A 17,642-nucleotide genomic window follows, 5' to 3' on the forward strand; every position below is an offset into this window, starting at 1 on the left:
AAATGGGTGAGATCAGGGGTTCCTGGACAAGTGACTCCTCAGCTAACACTTTATTGAGGAAGAGGCCCTGCTATGCCCACTTTCTCTGTGTGTAGGGGTATGGGGGGTGGGGGTAGGTTCTGCTAATGGGGGCCGTACAAGCCCAAGGTTCTCCCCTGGGGAGCCCTACAAGACCAAGTCATCCCAGGGCTCGGCAAAGACTTGCCAGAATTTCAGTACCTCATTTTGTTGCAGACCAAAAACTGATTAATAGGAAAATCATCCATGCGTTCCTGCTATGAGTGTCAAGCCACCTGTTCGCGTCATCCCAGTGTCCTGGGGACATTTTTCTGATTTAAAAGTAAATGAAAATATTTTTGTGGGGCTGGAGCAGTGTACCTCATGCCTGTAATCCCAGCACTTTGGGAGGCTGAGGCGGGACAATCGCTTAAGCCCAGAAGATGGAGGCTACAGTGAGCTGTAATCACGCTACCGTACTCCAGCCTGGGCGACAGAGCGACACCTTGTTTCAAAAAAAATAATAATAAAGAAAATTTTGTGGGCCCCTAAAAGCATTGTGGGCCTCAGGCCCTGCGAGTCCTGTGCCTCATGGGCAAGTCAGCCCTGACAGGGGTGGAGGGAAACACCCAAGCTTGGTCTCTGTGGCTCATGCTGCTAATGTGCTGGGGCACTACCCACGGGCCATACAGAAACAGGCAGTGGGCTGGCTTTGGCCTGTGAGCCATAGTTTGCTGGCCGTTGCTCTAGATGACCAAGGTGCAATTAGCTGAGAGAATTTCTGATGGCTCACGGGACAGCCAAGAAAAGACATGGTCATCCAAAGTGACTAGTAACCGCTACAGAGAGTCTTCCATTGGGCCCTAATTACTACCCTGCTCCTACACCCCTGGTGTTTTCTTCTCACTTTGTGAAAAGTAAAAGCGTACACTTATTACACATAAATGGCTTGTAATCCCAGCACTTTGGGAGGCCAAGGCGGGCAGATCACTTGAGGTTAGGAGTTCAAGACCAGCCCTGGCCAACATGGTGAAACCCCGTCTATACTAAAAAAATACAAAAATTAGCTGAGTGTGGTGGAGCAAGCCTGTAATCCCAGCTCCTCGGGAGGCTGAGGCAGGAGAATTACTTGAGCCCGGGAAGCAGAAGTTGTAGTGAACTGAGATGACACCTCTGTACTCCAGCCTGGGTGAGAGAGTGAGACTCCATCCACCAAAAGCAAACCACATAAGTGTATAGCTTAATGAATTATCACAAAGCAAACACCTATCCAGATCAAGAAATAGAGCATTCCCAGCACTTCCACAGGCTGCTCTCCCTGCACCTGAAGGAAACTACAAAACTGACTTCTCCCCCTCCCCATAGATCAGTTTGTTGGGTTTATAACACTGTGCTCTTTGGCATTGGGGCTCTTTCAGGCCTGACCATTGTTGTATTGTGTTTCTGGAAGGACTGAATGGAGTGGGCTACCACTCACAAGATCTCAGGGCCATGCTTTTGTCATGAGATTGGTTCTCCTAGAGGGGCTTGGAGGTGAGGAAGGTCTGTGAGCAATCCATCTAGCCAACCCAGGGTGCTCTGAGGACTAGAGAGAGAAAAGGTTCATTGATACCACAAAGTGCATAGCCACAAACACAGATGCTTTGTTAGAGGAACACCACAAATGGAAAAATTATGACTAGCGAAGCTGATTAAGGAAGTTCCTCTAGACTGCAACCCTATTGCTTTGAAACTGATTGGCCCATAACTATTAAAAGGGAAACAATTTATAGGGAAGACAGATTCAACATGCTTTTTGAGTTGAGAGTTAAAGCTTTTAACTGCAACTCACCCCACAGTTCAGGGCTGCCATGTTATAGCCATGAAGGCTATGTACCGCACAACTCCTGCAAGCTCCATTCGCACAGAATACATGAATGGTGCCCTGCGGAACTGCATGCTGAGGAAGCCCCGCCAATGTAAACAGAATCAGTTGCCTAGATTCAGACCACACTTTAACTTACAATGTTGAACTTTATCAGTTATACATGTTTGGGTAAAAGGCTCTTTTTTTTTTTTTTTGAGACCTCTGCCTCCCGGGTTCCAGTGATTCTCCTGCCTCAGTCTCCCAAGTACTTGGGATTACAGGCACTTGCTACCCTACCTGGCTAAATTTTTGTATTTTTAGTAGAGATGGGGTTTCACCATGTTGGCCGGGCTGGTCTCGAACACTTGACCTCAAGCGATCTGCCCACCCCGGCCTCCCAAAGTGCTGGGATTATAGGTGTGAGCCACCGCGCCCAGCCAAGGCTTTTCTTTTTTTTTAAAAAAAAAAAAATATATATATATATATATTTTTGAAACAGACTCTCACTCTGTCACCCAGTCTAGACTGCAATGGCATGATCATGGCTTGCTGCAGCTTTGACCTCCCAGGTTCATGGATCCTTCTACCCCAACCTCTGGAGTAGTTGGGACTATAGGTATGTGGCTAATTTTTAATGCACAGCTAACTTTAAAATTTTTTTTTTATAGTGACAGGGTCTTTTTTTGCTGCCCAGACTGGTCTCAAACTCTTGGCCTCAAGCAATCCTCCTGCACTGGCCTCCCAAAGTGCTGGGATGACGGTGTGAGCCACTGCACTCAGTCTCCCAATTTTAAATATGAGACTACGCCATGGAGAGGTTATCATGCCCAGGGTCGTGCAGCAAGCAAGCAGCAGAGCTGGGAGTGGAACCCAGACAGCCCATGGTCCTCCCTGTTACATCGTCTGTGCTATTCAAACACGATTTACAGTTCCTGTGAGCAGGCTCAAGTGGCTCATCAGATCAGCACTCCTTCTGATCCCCAGGGAAGAGATGGTTTGAGAGTGTAGATTTGCTCCTCTTGGTTTGGTTACATCAGAAAACTGACTCATCGAGTACTAATCACAACTTCCAAACACTCTCCACGACAGAGAATCAAGGCAACCACACTCCAGGGTAAGAATCCAAATCGTTATTCCCAGCAGGCCCCATCAGGCCCCTGATCGGTGTGAACTCTCTCCTCATCCTTTGGGGATTGCCCAGAAATGAAAATCGGTTCCTGTATTATATGAGAGCTGGAAATGTTCAGGTTAGAGAGGGGATCTGTTTCTTCAGAGGCTTCCAGTCTGTTTGCAGGATAATCCTATTATGAGAGGTGTCTGGATTCCCTAATGTTGCCGGAATGTGGTGTCATTGAAAACAAGATTATATAAAAGCATGTGCGAGGTGTGGTGGTGCCATAGTAGAGGCATGGGCAACTGCTCTCTTTCAGGGACTTTCCCAGAATTCTAGGGCCTGGGGCTTTCTTCCTGTTTTTCCTACTTGGTGCTTGCCTTACAGTAGATGCTCAGTTAGGGCCTGTTGACCTAGTCGTTCTGACAAGACATAACTTTATGGAGGTATGTGGCAAAACCACACACTTTTTACAAGAGCCCTGCCGGTGTGGAGTGGGAAGCCCCTGAGCAGCTTGATGCTTCCCAGTTGCAAGCTGGTGGCCGCAAAAGGATCAGCAACAGCAGCTCCGGCAGTAGCACTGCCCCCTGAGCATGCCTGCCCTGCCTTAGGGGCTCGTGCCTGATGAAAGGAGCAAGGAAAACAAAGCCCTTTGGTCACCCAAAGCCCATCTCCTAGAAGAGCAACAGCTCCTCCATCAGCAAGTACCACTTCAACACACAAGAAGGGAATAAAGGAACTGCAGATTCCAGTAGAAACACTGTATTCATTTCTGAGGACTGTGCTATGTTTTAAGGCAATTGTCACAGGTACAAAACAGTCAGACGAACAGTATCTGAACAGATTTACCACAACATGTTAGGAAGAGAACAGCAGGGGAAACGTTTTCAGACAAGGAGATGTGAGATTTTCCCCAGTCAGGTAACCCCTGGTCTACCGACTCTGTGGACTGAAAACCAGGAAGATATACGGCACATTCTCTCTCCTTGCCTCCAAGGGGAAGGGCCACCTGCACACTCTCGGAAGCACCCTTCTCCAGACCAAGACACGCTTCTTACTACAGGGCCAGGCCAGGACACAGGATGGTCGCCCAATGAGTCTTAAGTCCAGCTCTAATTTCACGCTTTATGGCTTTGTGAAATTCATCTTTAGAAATGGGAAAATCAAGATACCACAGACATACAACTTGTAGTTAATAGTTAAGTTCACCTCTATCCAAACACAAGCTTGCTTGGCTTGGAGCTAAAACTACACACACACACACACACACACACACACACACACACATATACACAACACAACACGTGTTTATAGATATACATATGTGTGTGTGTGTGTGTGTTGTGTATATATATATATATATGAAGGAAGAAAAAAAGATTTACTGAAGCCTGAAAAATAGTGAGTGTTCATTTGCCATTTGGAATCAAACAATATGATTGTTTCCTTTGAAAACGAGTATCAGCAACGTGCTCTACCCAGCGGGGAAAAGTTTCCAGTTTCCTCTGCACGGTTCCTGGTCCCTTCTGGCTTCACAGGAGACTGGAATGGCTTAGCTGGTTTAAAGAGAGCTGGGCTTTCCCCCTGGCTGGGTCAACTCTGTGTCCCATGGCTCTTCTTCACCTTTTTTGCTCAGGCTCATGTCCCCAATTTTAAGAAGGAGGTGTGGCTTGATGGTCTCCATTCCATCTACCCATTCTCATCTCAATGGTACACACATCCATAAACGTGTGCCCCTGTCTGTAGGGCCCAGGTGACACATAGCAACAGGGAAAACAAGGGAATGAAGGAGGTTGAACACTGGGGAGCTTTAATGGCCTGTTACAGGATGGCAGAAACAGTGCCTGGGTCTGGGAGTCACAGCAAAATCAGGCGCCCAGAACCATGGTGGAAGGTGGGGTTGCTAGTTCATGAAAACTTGAAAGACATTAGGAAGAGGCTGCGTTTGATGCTGTCAAGTAACTACACACAGAACAAGGGCATGATAAAAGTCCTAATGCACATAGAGAACAAAGCCCTGCTCAGAAACGCTGTCCTCACCAGCAGAAGGACTCTGTGGAGAAAGCTGTCCCTTACATAAAAAAGAAGAGCATACTGGGTTAGCACTTGATATCCAAGAAGTGAAATGGTCGTTTTCAAAGATTAAGTTTGCCTCACCAAATCCCTCTGAGGTAGGTAAGAGGCAGGTGACATTAGCCCCATTTTACAAATGGGGTAAAGTGAGGCCCCAGGACCTGTTACATCACGAATATGCATCAACAGCCACAAACAGCACGCTCTCAGATCTTCCCCCTCACTTAGCTTAGAACCGTGTCAGCAGGTAATTGGAAAAACATGGACCATTTTGCTGATAATTTTAAACTTGGATGTACTGGCAAGAAAGGGATCTATATTTTGAAATCAGCCAAAGCCAGGGAACCTGGGAACCTGTGAATGGGGGTACCCCACTCCAGTTAGTACATGGTTTTCTCTGGGGTGGTGGTGGTTTTGTTTTTGCTGCAGTGCAGCATTTTACAGTGTCCAGTTGAATTCAAATAATAGATGATAAATCAACAAGGGTCCTGAATGTGATGACTACATCACACCTCCCCAGGGAAGGAGGCCCCTCTCTGGCCTGTTGCCAAATCAGCCTGAATGGAGAAAAAGCTAAAGTGTTGTCAGAGGCCCAGGCCTCTGGAAGGAAGCAGAAAAGTGCCCCAGGGCTGGGATGAGAACTGGGACAATTGTGTGTGAAACCTGTCCTGTCCTGATTAGATTAGAGAACGCTCTGCCCCGCTTCGCCCCCATAAGGCTGCATTCCCTCTCCTTTTTTCTTTGATCTCAGAATCTAAGTTGTTTACCTAAGGCTGTAGACCAGAGACCCCCACAGTGCTAACACCCACCTGGAGTATTTCTAACTTGACAATGTGCGGCACCTGCGGTCTCCCAGAACCCAGGGATCAGAAGCTATCCACACCTAGCTATAGCACAAACTCTTTAAACACCTGAGTCCCAGCTCAGCAAAGTCCAGCCATGGCTAAGAATTTGAGCATTTTTTCAATTACTGCAACTCGAGGCAATGCGACAGATGACTATAAACCGCCTTGGTTTGCCCAGAAAACACCTGATGCAGAGCTGACCGGGGAGAGTGAAATACATCTGCATTTTTTCCAAGGTGTAACCATACAGGACCCTGAGTCCATGATTTCTTGAGCCTGGCAGCTCAAGGGGTTGTTTCCAAACAGATCCCTGGCGTACATACAGTTGCACCTGGACATGGATCAAGCCGAATGTCAGAGTGTCCTTGTCCTTGGTAACCAGTTCTGGCTGGGGAGCCCGATGCCAGTGCTGAGAGGTAAGCCTCAGGCCAGCGACTGGGCCAAAGCATTGCTTGGGAGGGTAAAAGTTGGCAAGGGCAGTGCCCTGTGTCCATGACTGGCGGCTGGGTGAACAGGGTGAGACATGACTGCTGGCAGGGAAGCCCAAAGCTCAGCCCCATCACAGAACCGACTCCTTGGATTCCAGTTCTGGGGCACTGGCCACGGGGCCAGCGGGGTTCTGGTGTGTCACCAGGGGCGATGTCTCCTCCTCAGACTTGCAGTTGGGGATGGCTTCCACTTTCACCTCAGCAAGTTCCTGCTCGCCTTTCTTCGTTGCTTTCTGATTCAGGTGGTGGAGAATGCCTGCACCCAGGGCATCCCCTTCCACATTCACCACCGTAGTGGTCCGGTCCCTGGTGGGAAAAGAAGAGGCAGCTATTACATCTACTGCTGGGCAATCGGGTCCTGTCACAGGCAGCCTGGATGCCGAGGGAAAGTCATGATTGTGAGGGGCCCTGTTGCTTCCTGGACAGCATGCTTCTAAGGCATAGGCTTTACCTTATTCTGAATTGATTTTCTTTAAACACTTTTTATTTTTATAGAAAGAATAAAAAGGAGCATAAAGAAGCAAACAAGCCACTCACCCCTAGTCCACAACTGAGTGAATCTATGCACATTTTAATCTATTTCCTTCCAGTCACCTTTCAATACACGTATTTTTTATGTATTAGACACCGTAATTAAAAATCACACATAAGCTAGGCACAGTGGCTCATGCCTGTAATCCCAGCAATTTGGGAGGCTGAGGTGAGAGGACTGTTTAGGGCCAGGAGTTTGAGACCAGCCTGGGCAACATAGTGAGATCTTATCTCTACAAAAAAATAAATTAGCTGGGCATGGTACTGTGTGCCTGTAATCCTAGCTACTCAGGAGGCTGAGGTGGGGGGATTGCTTGAGTCCAGGAGTTCAAAGCTTCAGTGAGCTATGATGATGCCATTGCACTCCAGCCTGGACCACAGAGTAAGACCCTGACTCTAATAAGTAAACAAATAAACAAACATATTGGGATAATAGTGTGGATATGGTTTTGTGTCTAGCTTTTCTTCCACTGAATAATACACTGTGGGAGTTTCCCTTCTCATTTCAATGCTACTTTACTGCGGATGTTAATCTTCATATGTGTTCCATTGCCATCGGCAAATATAAATACCATCTCAAAGAAAATATCACTATCCTTTCCAGAAGCTAGCTTGTGTTATAGATTAGCCAATACCATTCCCCTGTCCCTGGAGCTCAGAGGAAGTATTGTGCACATTTTGAAGAGAGGGAAAAATGTGGTCTTCCCTGAGGGCACTGGGAAGCTGACTCCCTGCAGAGTGTGGTCCTGCTGTCTGCAGAATCAGAGGGGATGGGGTGGCTGGCAGGCCTGTGTGACTTCAGGTCTCCACTGGGCAGCCAGCTTGGTGCCCTGTTTCCCTGTTCCTGGCCAAGCACCTCTTGGATGCCTCTTCTCCATGCACAGGAGGTGGCTGGGTGAGGGAGAGGGGGCCTCTGTCAGCTCTGGTGACAGCTCTGTCTCCAGCTGGCCAGCTCAGGGACAGAGTTCCCTCTGATAAGGTGTCTGTGCAATGCGGGTCTCTTTTGCAGATTTTACCCTCATTGCTCTGAGAAGCCCCTTCAAGTTGGAAAAACCACCATTCCCACCTGCAGCAGGCCAGTCCACGAGCTCAGTGCCAGGCCCTGCCTGTGACGAACCTGGTCTGGAGTGTCTTTCTTTGCTGACATGAATTGAATGTTTTACCACATGCTCATTATTCTGTGTGCTGTTCCCATGCTAACTCGCTCAATCTTCCCCACAACCCTGGTGTGGGTGCTATGATCATTCCCATTTTACAGATGAGCAGATCAAAGCACACACAGTGCACATTACACAACTATTAGATGGCAAATCTGGGATTTCAATCCAGGCACCTGGGCTCCAGGGCTCATTTTCGTACCCACAGGCTCTACTGTCTCAACTTTAGTACCTCAGCCAGCCTTCCCTATAAAACAGATATTATTCATGACTGCAGAAGGTATCACGTGACTCAAGGAATCCATGCACAGAAACTGTTTTGTGTCTTCAGAGCAGCCCCAGAGATGTGGTCTGGATCACACCTTCTTCCCTACCTCCTCCTCTGCTGAGCCCAAGCCCAAGTCACTCACATCGGCATGGTTCATCCTCTCTCCCCTCACGGAAATCACTCCTTGGAATTTTCCAGGCCAGGGACAATCATTCCCAAAGGATCACTGCTCCATCGACTTATTACTCCTATGCAGTCAACAACTCCATAGACCCTTGTGTCCCTTGGGCCTGCGCTGAGGGCCTCAGCTGTGGACCCCTACTTTACCGGATGCTATAAGCAAGTTCTTGGTAATGACATCTCATGGTCATTCCTGGATGTTCGGGGGCATGTGACTCTCATATTGTTTAATTTTTCCTAGCTCTAAATCTTGCCCTTTTAGCTCCACTGTAGCCTCCTTCACAAGGCTGGAGTGTGTCTGAAGTTTCTCTGCATGCCCCAGGCCCAGCAGTGTTAAGCTCCTAGGGAACTCAGTGCAGACTCTTTTTGGTGTTCTCAGGACTTGTTACTTACACAATCCAGTCCACAGCCAGGATCAGAGACAGGTCATGAGTAGGCAGCCCAATGGCCTCCAGGATAATGGCAATGGTGAGGACCCCTCCAGCTGGCACGCCTGCTGCTCCAACACTGGACGCTGTGGCAGTCACTCTAAGGGACAGCAGAGCAGGGCCAGCCATTAACATAGAGCATGGAGTGGACACAGAGAAATGCAGACCATGCAGCTGCAGTGTGGCTGGAAACTAAAAACCACCCCACCATAGGTTCTGCTGGCTATGCCCTTGAGATTCAACACACGCTCTTCAAGTAACGAATCCCCACTGTCCTCATTTTATGAGCGAGACACAAGTTGTGGTGAGATTGGTTTTTCAAAGGAAATCACAAGAAAAGCCTTCAGTTTTGAGCCAGGGAAAGAATGAGGAACTTACAGAATGGTGAAAATCTGTCCCGCGTTGAGCTCTACGTTGTTGAGTTGCGCAATGAACACCGCGGCCACACACTGGAAGATGGCTGCCCCGTCCATGTTCACGGTGGCCCCGATGGGGAGAATAAACCTGCTGATCCTCTTGTCCACACCATTGTTCTCTTCAATGCACTTCATCATAGAGGGAAGGGTCGCTGAGCTAGAAATGGGAAAAACAAACCGCCAGACATGACAACAGTCCCTGGCAGGCTAACATGTGTCTTGTCCCAGACCCCAGAACAGAGCAATTAGCACCATCTTCGTTTCTGGCTTTCTTCTCTTGAAATAAGGGGAAAAAACAGAATCACCTTAAAACTTCTGTCACAACATGAGGTTTTGGCAACTCCCAAGATACTTAAAATATGACTGCCTTCATTTACCTATTCTATTATTTACTTGGATTCACGTATTCCAAGTTTCTTAAGAACTGCACATTGCCTCCTGGTGCAAAATGTTCCCAAGAGAACAAACAACTAGTTACTCTACATATGCATCTCCTCTCGAGTGCTCCGCTCCCAAAAGTAAATGGTAAACTACGATTTTTTTTTCTTTTAGGCCAAAACCCAGAAATGGCTCTGTGAGCTTGGAAAGAATAACTAAGTAGGTAACCATAAGCACAGTACCTGCTCGCTCTAGCTGGCTCTGCAGGCTCTGCAGGCTCTGCAGAGGTTAGTTGGTGCAGCTGAGAAACAGGTTTTTGTCTAGGCCAGAGGAAATTCCTTCCCTAATTTTTTTTTTTACTCCCACCTCTGTGTTATATAAATAGCCATCCAGATTGGGAGGATGTGAGCAGTAGAGGCAAAACTAAATGTGTGAATGAAACGACGTGCTGCCATCCTTTGAAAGTTTTAACATATTTGGAAAACCCGTTTTTTTTTTTTAAGTTTTTCCAGTGAATGACAGGATGCATCTCTTGTGCTAAATTAGATAATCCCACACTATTGTGGACTCTTAGAGGGCTGAGCATGCATCCCTCACCATGGTGCCTCAGACTCGTTTTCTAATTCACATATCCAGAAAGGGATAATTGGGCAGGAACCATTCTAGAAACTTCCCTGCAATGCATTTTGAGTTAGGTGGGCTGCCTTCTTTTACTCAGGCAAAGGTCTTCCTAATTAGGGTGAGGGACCCGCAGCTGGGCTAACTAATGATCTAATGACCTCTAAGGAGCAAGAGGGAGAAGAGAATGAGGTAACTTCAGTAGAATAGTAAATGAAACAGAAACCCACCCCAGGGGAATACAGAAAAGCTTTGGGGCTGGTCATTTTAAGAAATCATGTGACGCTTGGTGTGGCTGCGCATGCCTGTAATCCCAGCTATACCGGAGGCTGAGGTGGGAGGATCACTTGAGCCCAGGAGTTCAGGACCAGCCTGGGCAATCACGGGAAGATCTTGTCTCTTTAAAAAGAAAAAAAAACAACAACAACAGAAGACCGGTTTAGAGTTTTCCAGGAATTGAACTATGTCAAGACACTGGTTGTGCATCTACCACTAGGCTCACCTGGTTCCATGTTAATATGGCTCAGAGCAGTGAAGAGACCCAAAACCCACTCACCTGGAGCAGGTAGCAAATGCTGTCGCAAATGGGGCGAGGAGGCCCAGGAGGAATCTGAATGGGTTTTTTCGTGTGAAAACAAAATAAATAAGTGGCAGAACAATTCCTCCATGAATAACATGGCCCAATATAGATGCGAAGATGTATTTCCCCAGGCTGGTCACCAGCACGATGATGTCTTTCATTTCCACGATCTTGCTTCCAACGAGGAACATGATGCCCACAGGTACGTACCTAGGGCACAAGCACAGGGTACTCATCGGTAGTGGATAAGGCTGGGGTGAGAGATGCAGGTCCTTCCTGAGGCAGAATGCAGGGACTTTCAACCAGGCCGTCTTCATCTCTCCCTAGGATAACCCCGAGGAACCGAAACGGTCAGGGTTATACCATCCCCATTTTACAGGCCGTGAGACTGGGTAAAATGAGGATGACCACTCACCAAGGGTAACAGAGTCAGGACCAGAACCCAGACGTCTTTCCCCTTGGATATAGTATGTCCTTAACAGAAGGATGCTACTAGTCACAGGGATTCCCAGGAGGAAAGGCAAAGGAACTCGAGATCAAAGCCTCCAGGACTGTGAGCCTGACTTTTGACTTTGCTCAGGCTCGTTCTGAGAACTTAGAAACACAAAAGACTAACACCTATTTCACAGAGTGGCTGTGATAGAAAATTGAGCCAAAGCTAGGACTTTTGTGAAGTTTTAAATTCTTTGTGGCTTAGACAACATGATTCCGTGGGAAAAAGTCATTAACAATGACACTCTGGGAACACGCCTGGAGCGTGAGAGTTTTTTAAAGGCAGGATGGGAAGGAATGGATTGTGGGAGCTACAAAGAACAAGTCAGTTGTTTTGAATTAATATAAATTCAGGAAGAATTTTCTAACTGCTGACTTTATTTGTAAATTTTAATTGTGTAGGTAATAATGTCACATAGTTCAAATTTCAAGGGGTACAAAAGAGTGAATAGAATGAAGTCTCCCTCTCATCTGTCTCCCAAGCACCCAGATTTCCCCTCCCTGGAGACAATGTCACTGGTTTCTTGAGTTTTCTTTCTAGAGATATTCTTTTTTTTTTTTTTTCCAAATGGTTATTTTATCAGATTGTTTGAACATTTAATTTATCCTGTTTGCAATCCAAAATAGTTACCTGAAGTTTGCTGTTTTGTGTGTATGTGTGTGTTTACTTTTACTGTATATTTATTTTTCTAAACTCTTTGGCACAATTTTCTCGGGGCGTTCAGACTGCCATAATACAAGTCAGGAGAGGGCGTTTTCTTTGTGCTGCCAATTCTGATCATTTAAATTTTGGTTTGTTTGGGTTTGTGACTCTTTTGTTTTTGAAGTCTGCGTTATTTGTAACAATTGTACTTATTATTTTTCTATATCCTCTAACGCCAGAGTTTTCTTTTTCTCCCCCCTCCCCCCCACTTCTACATTCACAGTTGAACCATATTATTAGGAAAGGCGCCTTGATGAAAAGATCAGGATAGGAGCTCTGACCATTCGTCAGTGTTTTCCCTAGAGTAAAAAAAAAACAAAAAACAAAACCAAAAAAACAAAAAACAAAAAACAAAACCTAAAGAGCGTCTTTCCTGTGTGTGTGTGTGTTTTTTTTTTTTTTACATCTCTTTCTAGAGATATTCTAAGCAGTAATTATTAATTAAAAACCCGATAGTAATACATAAATACATTCTCCTTTCAAAAAATTAAAACGTAGATGACACCAAAATCCTCTTTAAGTACCGTCCTCAAGCCAGGATCCTCCTCAAATAACCACTCCTACCTCCTATGCAATTAGATACATAGGTATGTATTTAAATCTGTGTTTATTTCTTTTTCACCCTATATTATGTCTTTGAAATCTTTTCATATCAATACATAGAAATCTACCCCATTCATTTTTTATTGTGGTAAAATATACATAACATACAATTTACCATCTTAACTATTTTTAAGTGTAGAGTTCAGTGGCATGAAGTTCACTCACATTCTTTTGCAACTATCATCACTATCCAAATCCAGAACTTTTCCATCATCCCAAACTTTGAAATCATTAAACGTAACGGCCTGTTTTCCCCTCCTCACAGCTCCTGAGAATCACTGTTCTACTTCCTCTCTGAATTTGACTATTCTAGGTACACAAAGGTGGAATCATACAGTATTTGTCCTTTTGTGTCTGGGTTGTTCCACTTATGATGTCTTCGGGCTTCATCCACATTGGAGCATGAGCTAGAATTGTACTCCTTTCTAAGGCTGAATAATATCCTGTTGTACGTCTCTATCTCATTTTGTTTATCCATTCAGCCAATGATGGACATTTGGGTTGTTTCCACCTTTACCTCATTGTCTTTAAATATTATCTTCAGAATGGAAATACCATAGGTTATTTTGTCATTGTCCTGTTGGTGGATGTTTAAGTTGTTCCCAGGTTTATCATTACAAATGACATTGCAGACATGCTTTGTGGTAACCACATGCCTTTGTTCTCTAGGTAGAGATGCTAAGAAGTGAACTGCTAAGTTATAGGATGTGCACACTTTAAATTTCAGTAGATATTGCCCTGTTGTTCTCCAAAGTGGTTATTCCATATCACATTCCCACCAGCAGTCCAGGAGAATAATCTTCCCTCTGCAACAGTGGTTCTTATCCAGGGATGATTTTGTCTGGAAGACAGTTTGGTTGTCACAACTTTTGGGGCATGGTGCTAGTGGCATCATGCAGGTGGGGGCCAGATGGTGCTAAACATCCTACAGTCGTGAGATAGCTTCCCACAAAGACTGATCAGCCCAAAATGTCAATAGTGTCATGGTTGAGAAACCTCACCCTCACCATTATCAATGCCTGAGAAAACCAAATTTTCATTTCCTCTATTTCTTTTTTTTTTTTTTTTTTTTTTTTTTTTGAGACGGAGTCTTTCTTTGTCCCCCAGGCTGGAGTGCAGTGGCGCGATCTCGGCTCACTGCAAGCTCCGCCTCCCAGGTTCACGCCATTCTCCTGCCTCAGCCTCCCGAGTAGCTGGGACTACAGGCGCCCGCCAACACGCCCGGCTAATTTTTTGTATTTTTAGTAGAGACAGGGTTTCACCGTGTTAGCCAGGATGGTCTCGATCTCCTGACCTCGTGATCCGCCCTCCTCGGCCTCCCAAAGTGCTGGGATTACAGGCTTGAGCCACCGCGCCCGGCCTCATTTCCTCTATTTCTAATGAGGTTGAGCATCCCTTAAAATGTTTACTGGTCATTCAGGTTTCACATACTTTGTCTATTTTCTGATAGTTTGTTCAGTGATTTTTGTTTTTCAATAATCAGAACTTTTGTTTTCTATATATACAGTATGCAAATATATGTATCAATTTTTAGAAATGAATGTCTTGACTTTTAACTTTGTTCAAAGTATCTTTTGCATGCAGACTTTTTGTATTTTGATGTGGTTAAGTTTAGCAGCTTTTTATGGCTTTTGCGTTTTATATCTTGTTTAGGAAGACTTTCCCTGCCTCTATATTTTCTTCTAATATTTTTAGAAGACTCTTCTCTTTCTTTCCTTCTTTTCTTCCTTCCTCCCTGGTTAGTTTAATCCAGGAGTTAGCAGCGTGAGTTTTTGTAAATAAAGTTTTATTGGAACATAGTCATGCTCTTTCATTTACGAATTGTGAATAGGAACTTTTCTCTTACAGTGGCAGAGTTGGGTAGTTGCAATAGAGAGCATGTGGCTTGCAAAGTTGGCTGACTCTGGGTTTAATACATCTGAAAGTTACTTCTGTGAATAGTGTAGGGTAGGCAGGTACTAGGGTTTTGGAGTGGGTAGTTAGTAAAGGAAAGACTGCAGAAAGCGGTAATACTAACAATGCCTCCCATACTTGGTTGAGATCTCTTAACTAGTTAAGGCATTTTAAACCTCAATTCTGTATAATATACATTTCTGAGCAACAGGTCTCTCGCTCTCTTGCTGCAGTTAGACATTCAGCAGGATCTGCCCTACTGAATACCTGCTTATGTGACTGGTACATCAAATTGAAGGAATGACTAAATTAATTTCCAGATTAAAAGCAAATGTCTGGCTGGGCGCAGTGGCTCATGCCTGTAATCCTAGCACTTTGGGGGACCAAGGTGGGCAGATCATCTGAGGTCGGGAGTTTGAGACCAGCCTGACCAACATGGAGAAACCCTATCTCTACTAAAAATACAAAATTAGCCGGACATGATGGCGCATGCCTGTAATCCCAGCATCTCGGGAGGCTGAGGCAGGAGAATCGCTTGAATCTGGGAGGCGGAGGTTGCGGTGAGCCGAGATTGTGCCATTGCACTGCAGCCTGGGCAACAAGAGCAAAACTCTGTCTCAAAAACAAACAAACAAAACAAAACAAAACAAAATGCAAATGTCCTAACATGGGAGTATCAGTGATATGGTTTGGATTTATGTCCTCACCCAAATCTCATATGGAATTGTAATCCCCCACCTTCCCCGTCTTTCTTCCTCCTGCTCTGGCCATGTGAAGACATGCCTGTTTCCCCTTCGCCTTCTGCCATGCTTGTAAGTTTCCTGAGGCCTTCCCAGCCATGCTTCCTGTATAGCCTGTAGAACTGTGAGCCAATTAATCCTCTCTTCATTATAAATTACCCAGTTTCAGGTATTTCTTTATAGCAGTGTGAGAACGGACTAATACAATCAGCTTCTTTTTTTACTTTTAAATTTAATTTAATTGTTTATATTTTGTAGAGATAGGGCCTCACTTTGTTGCCCAGGCTGGTCTTGAACTCCTGAGCTCAAGCAATACTCCAGCCTTGGCCTCCCAAAGTGCTGGGATTACAGGCATGAGCCACCACTCTGCCTGCCCCAATTTCTTTTTTTTAGTCTAAACTTTGGAAAATATTAATATTTTAGACTTAAAAAAAGCCAAGAAAAGAACTTGACATCTAAATACCTTTTCTTTTCTGAAAATATCAGTTCTCTCCCTAGAACAACAATCACATGAAATCGTATTGGCAGTGATAGAGTCAGGCTCTGGAATTTTCAGATTGAACAAGAGAAACATCACTGGTAGGGGGTCTAAACTTAGCCTCCCATTCAATTTCAAACTTCTCCTAAAATCAGTCCAGCTGTCATCCAGCACTATCTGAGAGAGAGAGGTTCTGGGATCTTCAAGGGTTGAAAATAAGGAAAATGCTTTGTGAATGTAAGGAGAAACTAGTTCTTAAAAATTAAGTAGGCCGGGCGCGGTGGCTCACACCTGTAATCCCAGCACTTTGGGAGGCTGAGGCGGGTGGATCACGAGGTCAGGAGATCGAGACTATCATGGCTAATACAGTGAAACCCCATCTGTACTAAAAATACAAAAAATTAGCTGGGCGTGGTGGTGGTTGTCTGTAATCCCAGCTACTCGGGAGGCTGAGGCAGGAGAATGGCTTGAACATAGGAGGCGGAGCTTTCAGTGAGCCGAGATCGCACCACTGCACTCCAGCCTGGGAGACAGAGCGAGACTCTGTCTCAAAAAACAAAAAAACACAAAAACAAAACAAAAAAAACAACTAAGTAGAAGCCGCTGGGTGCAGTGGCTCATGCCTGTAATCCCAGCGGTTTGGGAGGCTAAGGCAGGTGGATCACCTGAGGTTAGGAGTTAGAGACCAGCCTGGCCAACATGCTGAAACTCTGTCTCTACTAAAAAATACAAAAATTAGCTGGGCGTGGTGGTGGGTGCCTGTAATCCCAGCTACTCGGGAGGCTGAGGCAGGAGAATCGCTTGAACCCAGGAGGTGGAGGTTGTAGTGAACTGAGATCACGTCACTGCACTCCAGCCTGGGCAACAGAGAGAGAGGCTCCATCTCAAAAAAAAAAAAAAAAATTAAGTAGAAGCCACAGAGGTCTGGTTTGGGTAAAACAGCAGGGTAAAGCTTATGAGAGATTGATACTGGAATTGGTATGATTTCGGAGTGAGGGAGCTGGTCAAATTTTTACCTTTTAGTAAATAATCTAAGAATTGTTACTTAACAATCATGCTTTCATTGATATCACACCAAGAAACATTTACAAATTAAAAGCCTACATAAAAGGGCCAGGCGCAGTGGCTCACACCTGTAATTCCAGCACTTTGGGAGGCCGAGGCAGGTGGATCACCTGAGGTCAGGAGTTTGAGACCAGCTTGGCCAACATGGTGAAATCCCGTCTCTACTAAAAATAAAAAAAATTAGCTGGGTATGGTAGCGGACGCCTGTAATCCCAGCTTCTCGGGAGGCTGAGGCAGGAGAATAGCTTGAACCCAGAAGGTGGAGGTTGCAGGGAGCCGAGATCGCGCCACTGTACTCCATCCTGGGCAACAAGAGCAAAACGCTGTTTCAAAAAAAAAAAAAAAGCCTACATAAAAGAAGAGCATTCCAACTTTATATATGCATGGGGTGAAAATGGACTTGTCCTTGTCCTCTATGCTGTGAACTACTATAGTAAAGGGTCCCTTTGAAGCTTCAAGTCTATCATTTTCAGATAAATGAACCTTATTTCATGCAACAGATAGCAAACTAATGGAATTTACTGCCCCACAAGATGACATGGGCAACCCACATGAACTGGCTGGTGGTAGGAACCCATAAACAGATCCCAGTGATGGAAACACCAAGGGGTCAGTGTGAACACTGAGGAGATGACTGGTAACTGTGGTGCATGCCTGGCTCTCTGAGGTCCTGGACAAGAAGAGAAACTGTCCCCACTTCCGTCATCCCCTGTACCAAGCCTGGCCCGTGGTGCATCAACCACATACACAGC

At 45.5% G+C, this 17,642-nt stretch overlaps 1 protein-coding gene and 1 long non-coding RNA gene across 4 annotated transcripts in view; one reads left to right on the forward strand and one right to left on the reverse strand.

Annotated features, from left to right (window-relative positions):
- LOC129462197 (uncharacterized) overlaps positions 1-17,642 on the forward strand; it is a 57,837-nt gene that overhangs the window by 28,282 nt on the left and 11,913 nt on the right. The window lies entirely within an intron of this gene.
- Positions 3,701-17,642, reverse strand: part of SLC1A4 (solute carrier family 1 member 4) — a 35,547-nt gene continuing 21,605 nt past the window's right edge. The window contains exons 5-9 of one of the 3 annotated variants that reach the window (XM_055241964.2): positions 10,893-11,126; positions 9,303-9,497; positions 8,890-9,024; positions 6,504-6,666; positions 3,701-6,182 (exon numbers count right to left, since the gene is read on the reverse strand). In XM_055241964.2, the coding sequence (XP_055097939.1) occupies positions 5,991-6,182; positions 6,504-6,666; positions 8,890-9,024; positions 9,303-9,497; positions 10,893-11,126 (919 nt within the window). In that variant the 3' untranslated portion in view covers positions 3,701-5,990. Of the gene's footprint in view, positions 6,667-8,889; positions 9,025-9,302; positions 9,498-10,892; positions 11,127-17,642 lie in introns of all 3 variants that reach the window. The other 2 variants (XM_055241965.2, XM_063617902.1) reach the window with 2 other exon arrangements.

Source organism: Symphalangus syndactylus, chromosome 14 (genome assembly GCF_028878055.3).
Source record: "Symphalangus syndactylus isolate Jambi chromosome 14, NHGRI_mSymSyn1-v2.1_pri, whole genome shotgun sequence".
NCBI classification, from domain to species: Eukaryota; Metazoa; Chordata; class Mammalia; order Primates; family Hylobatidae; genus Symphalangus; species Symphalangus syndactylus.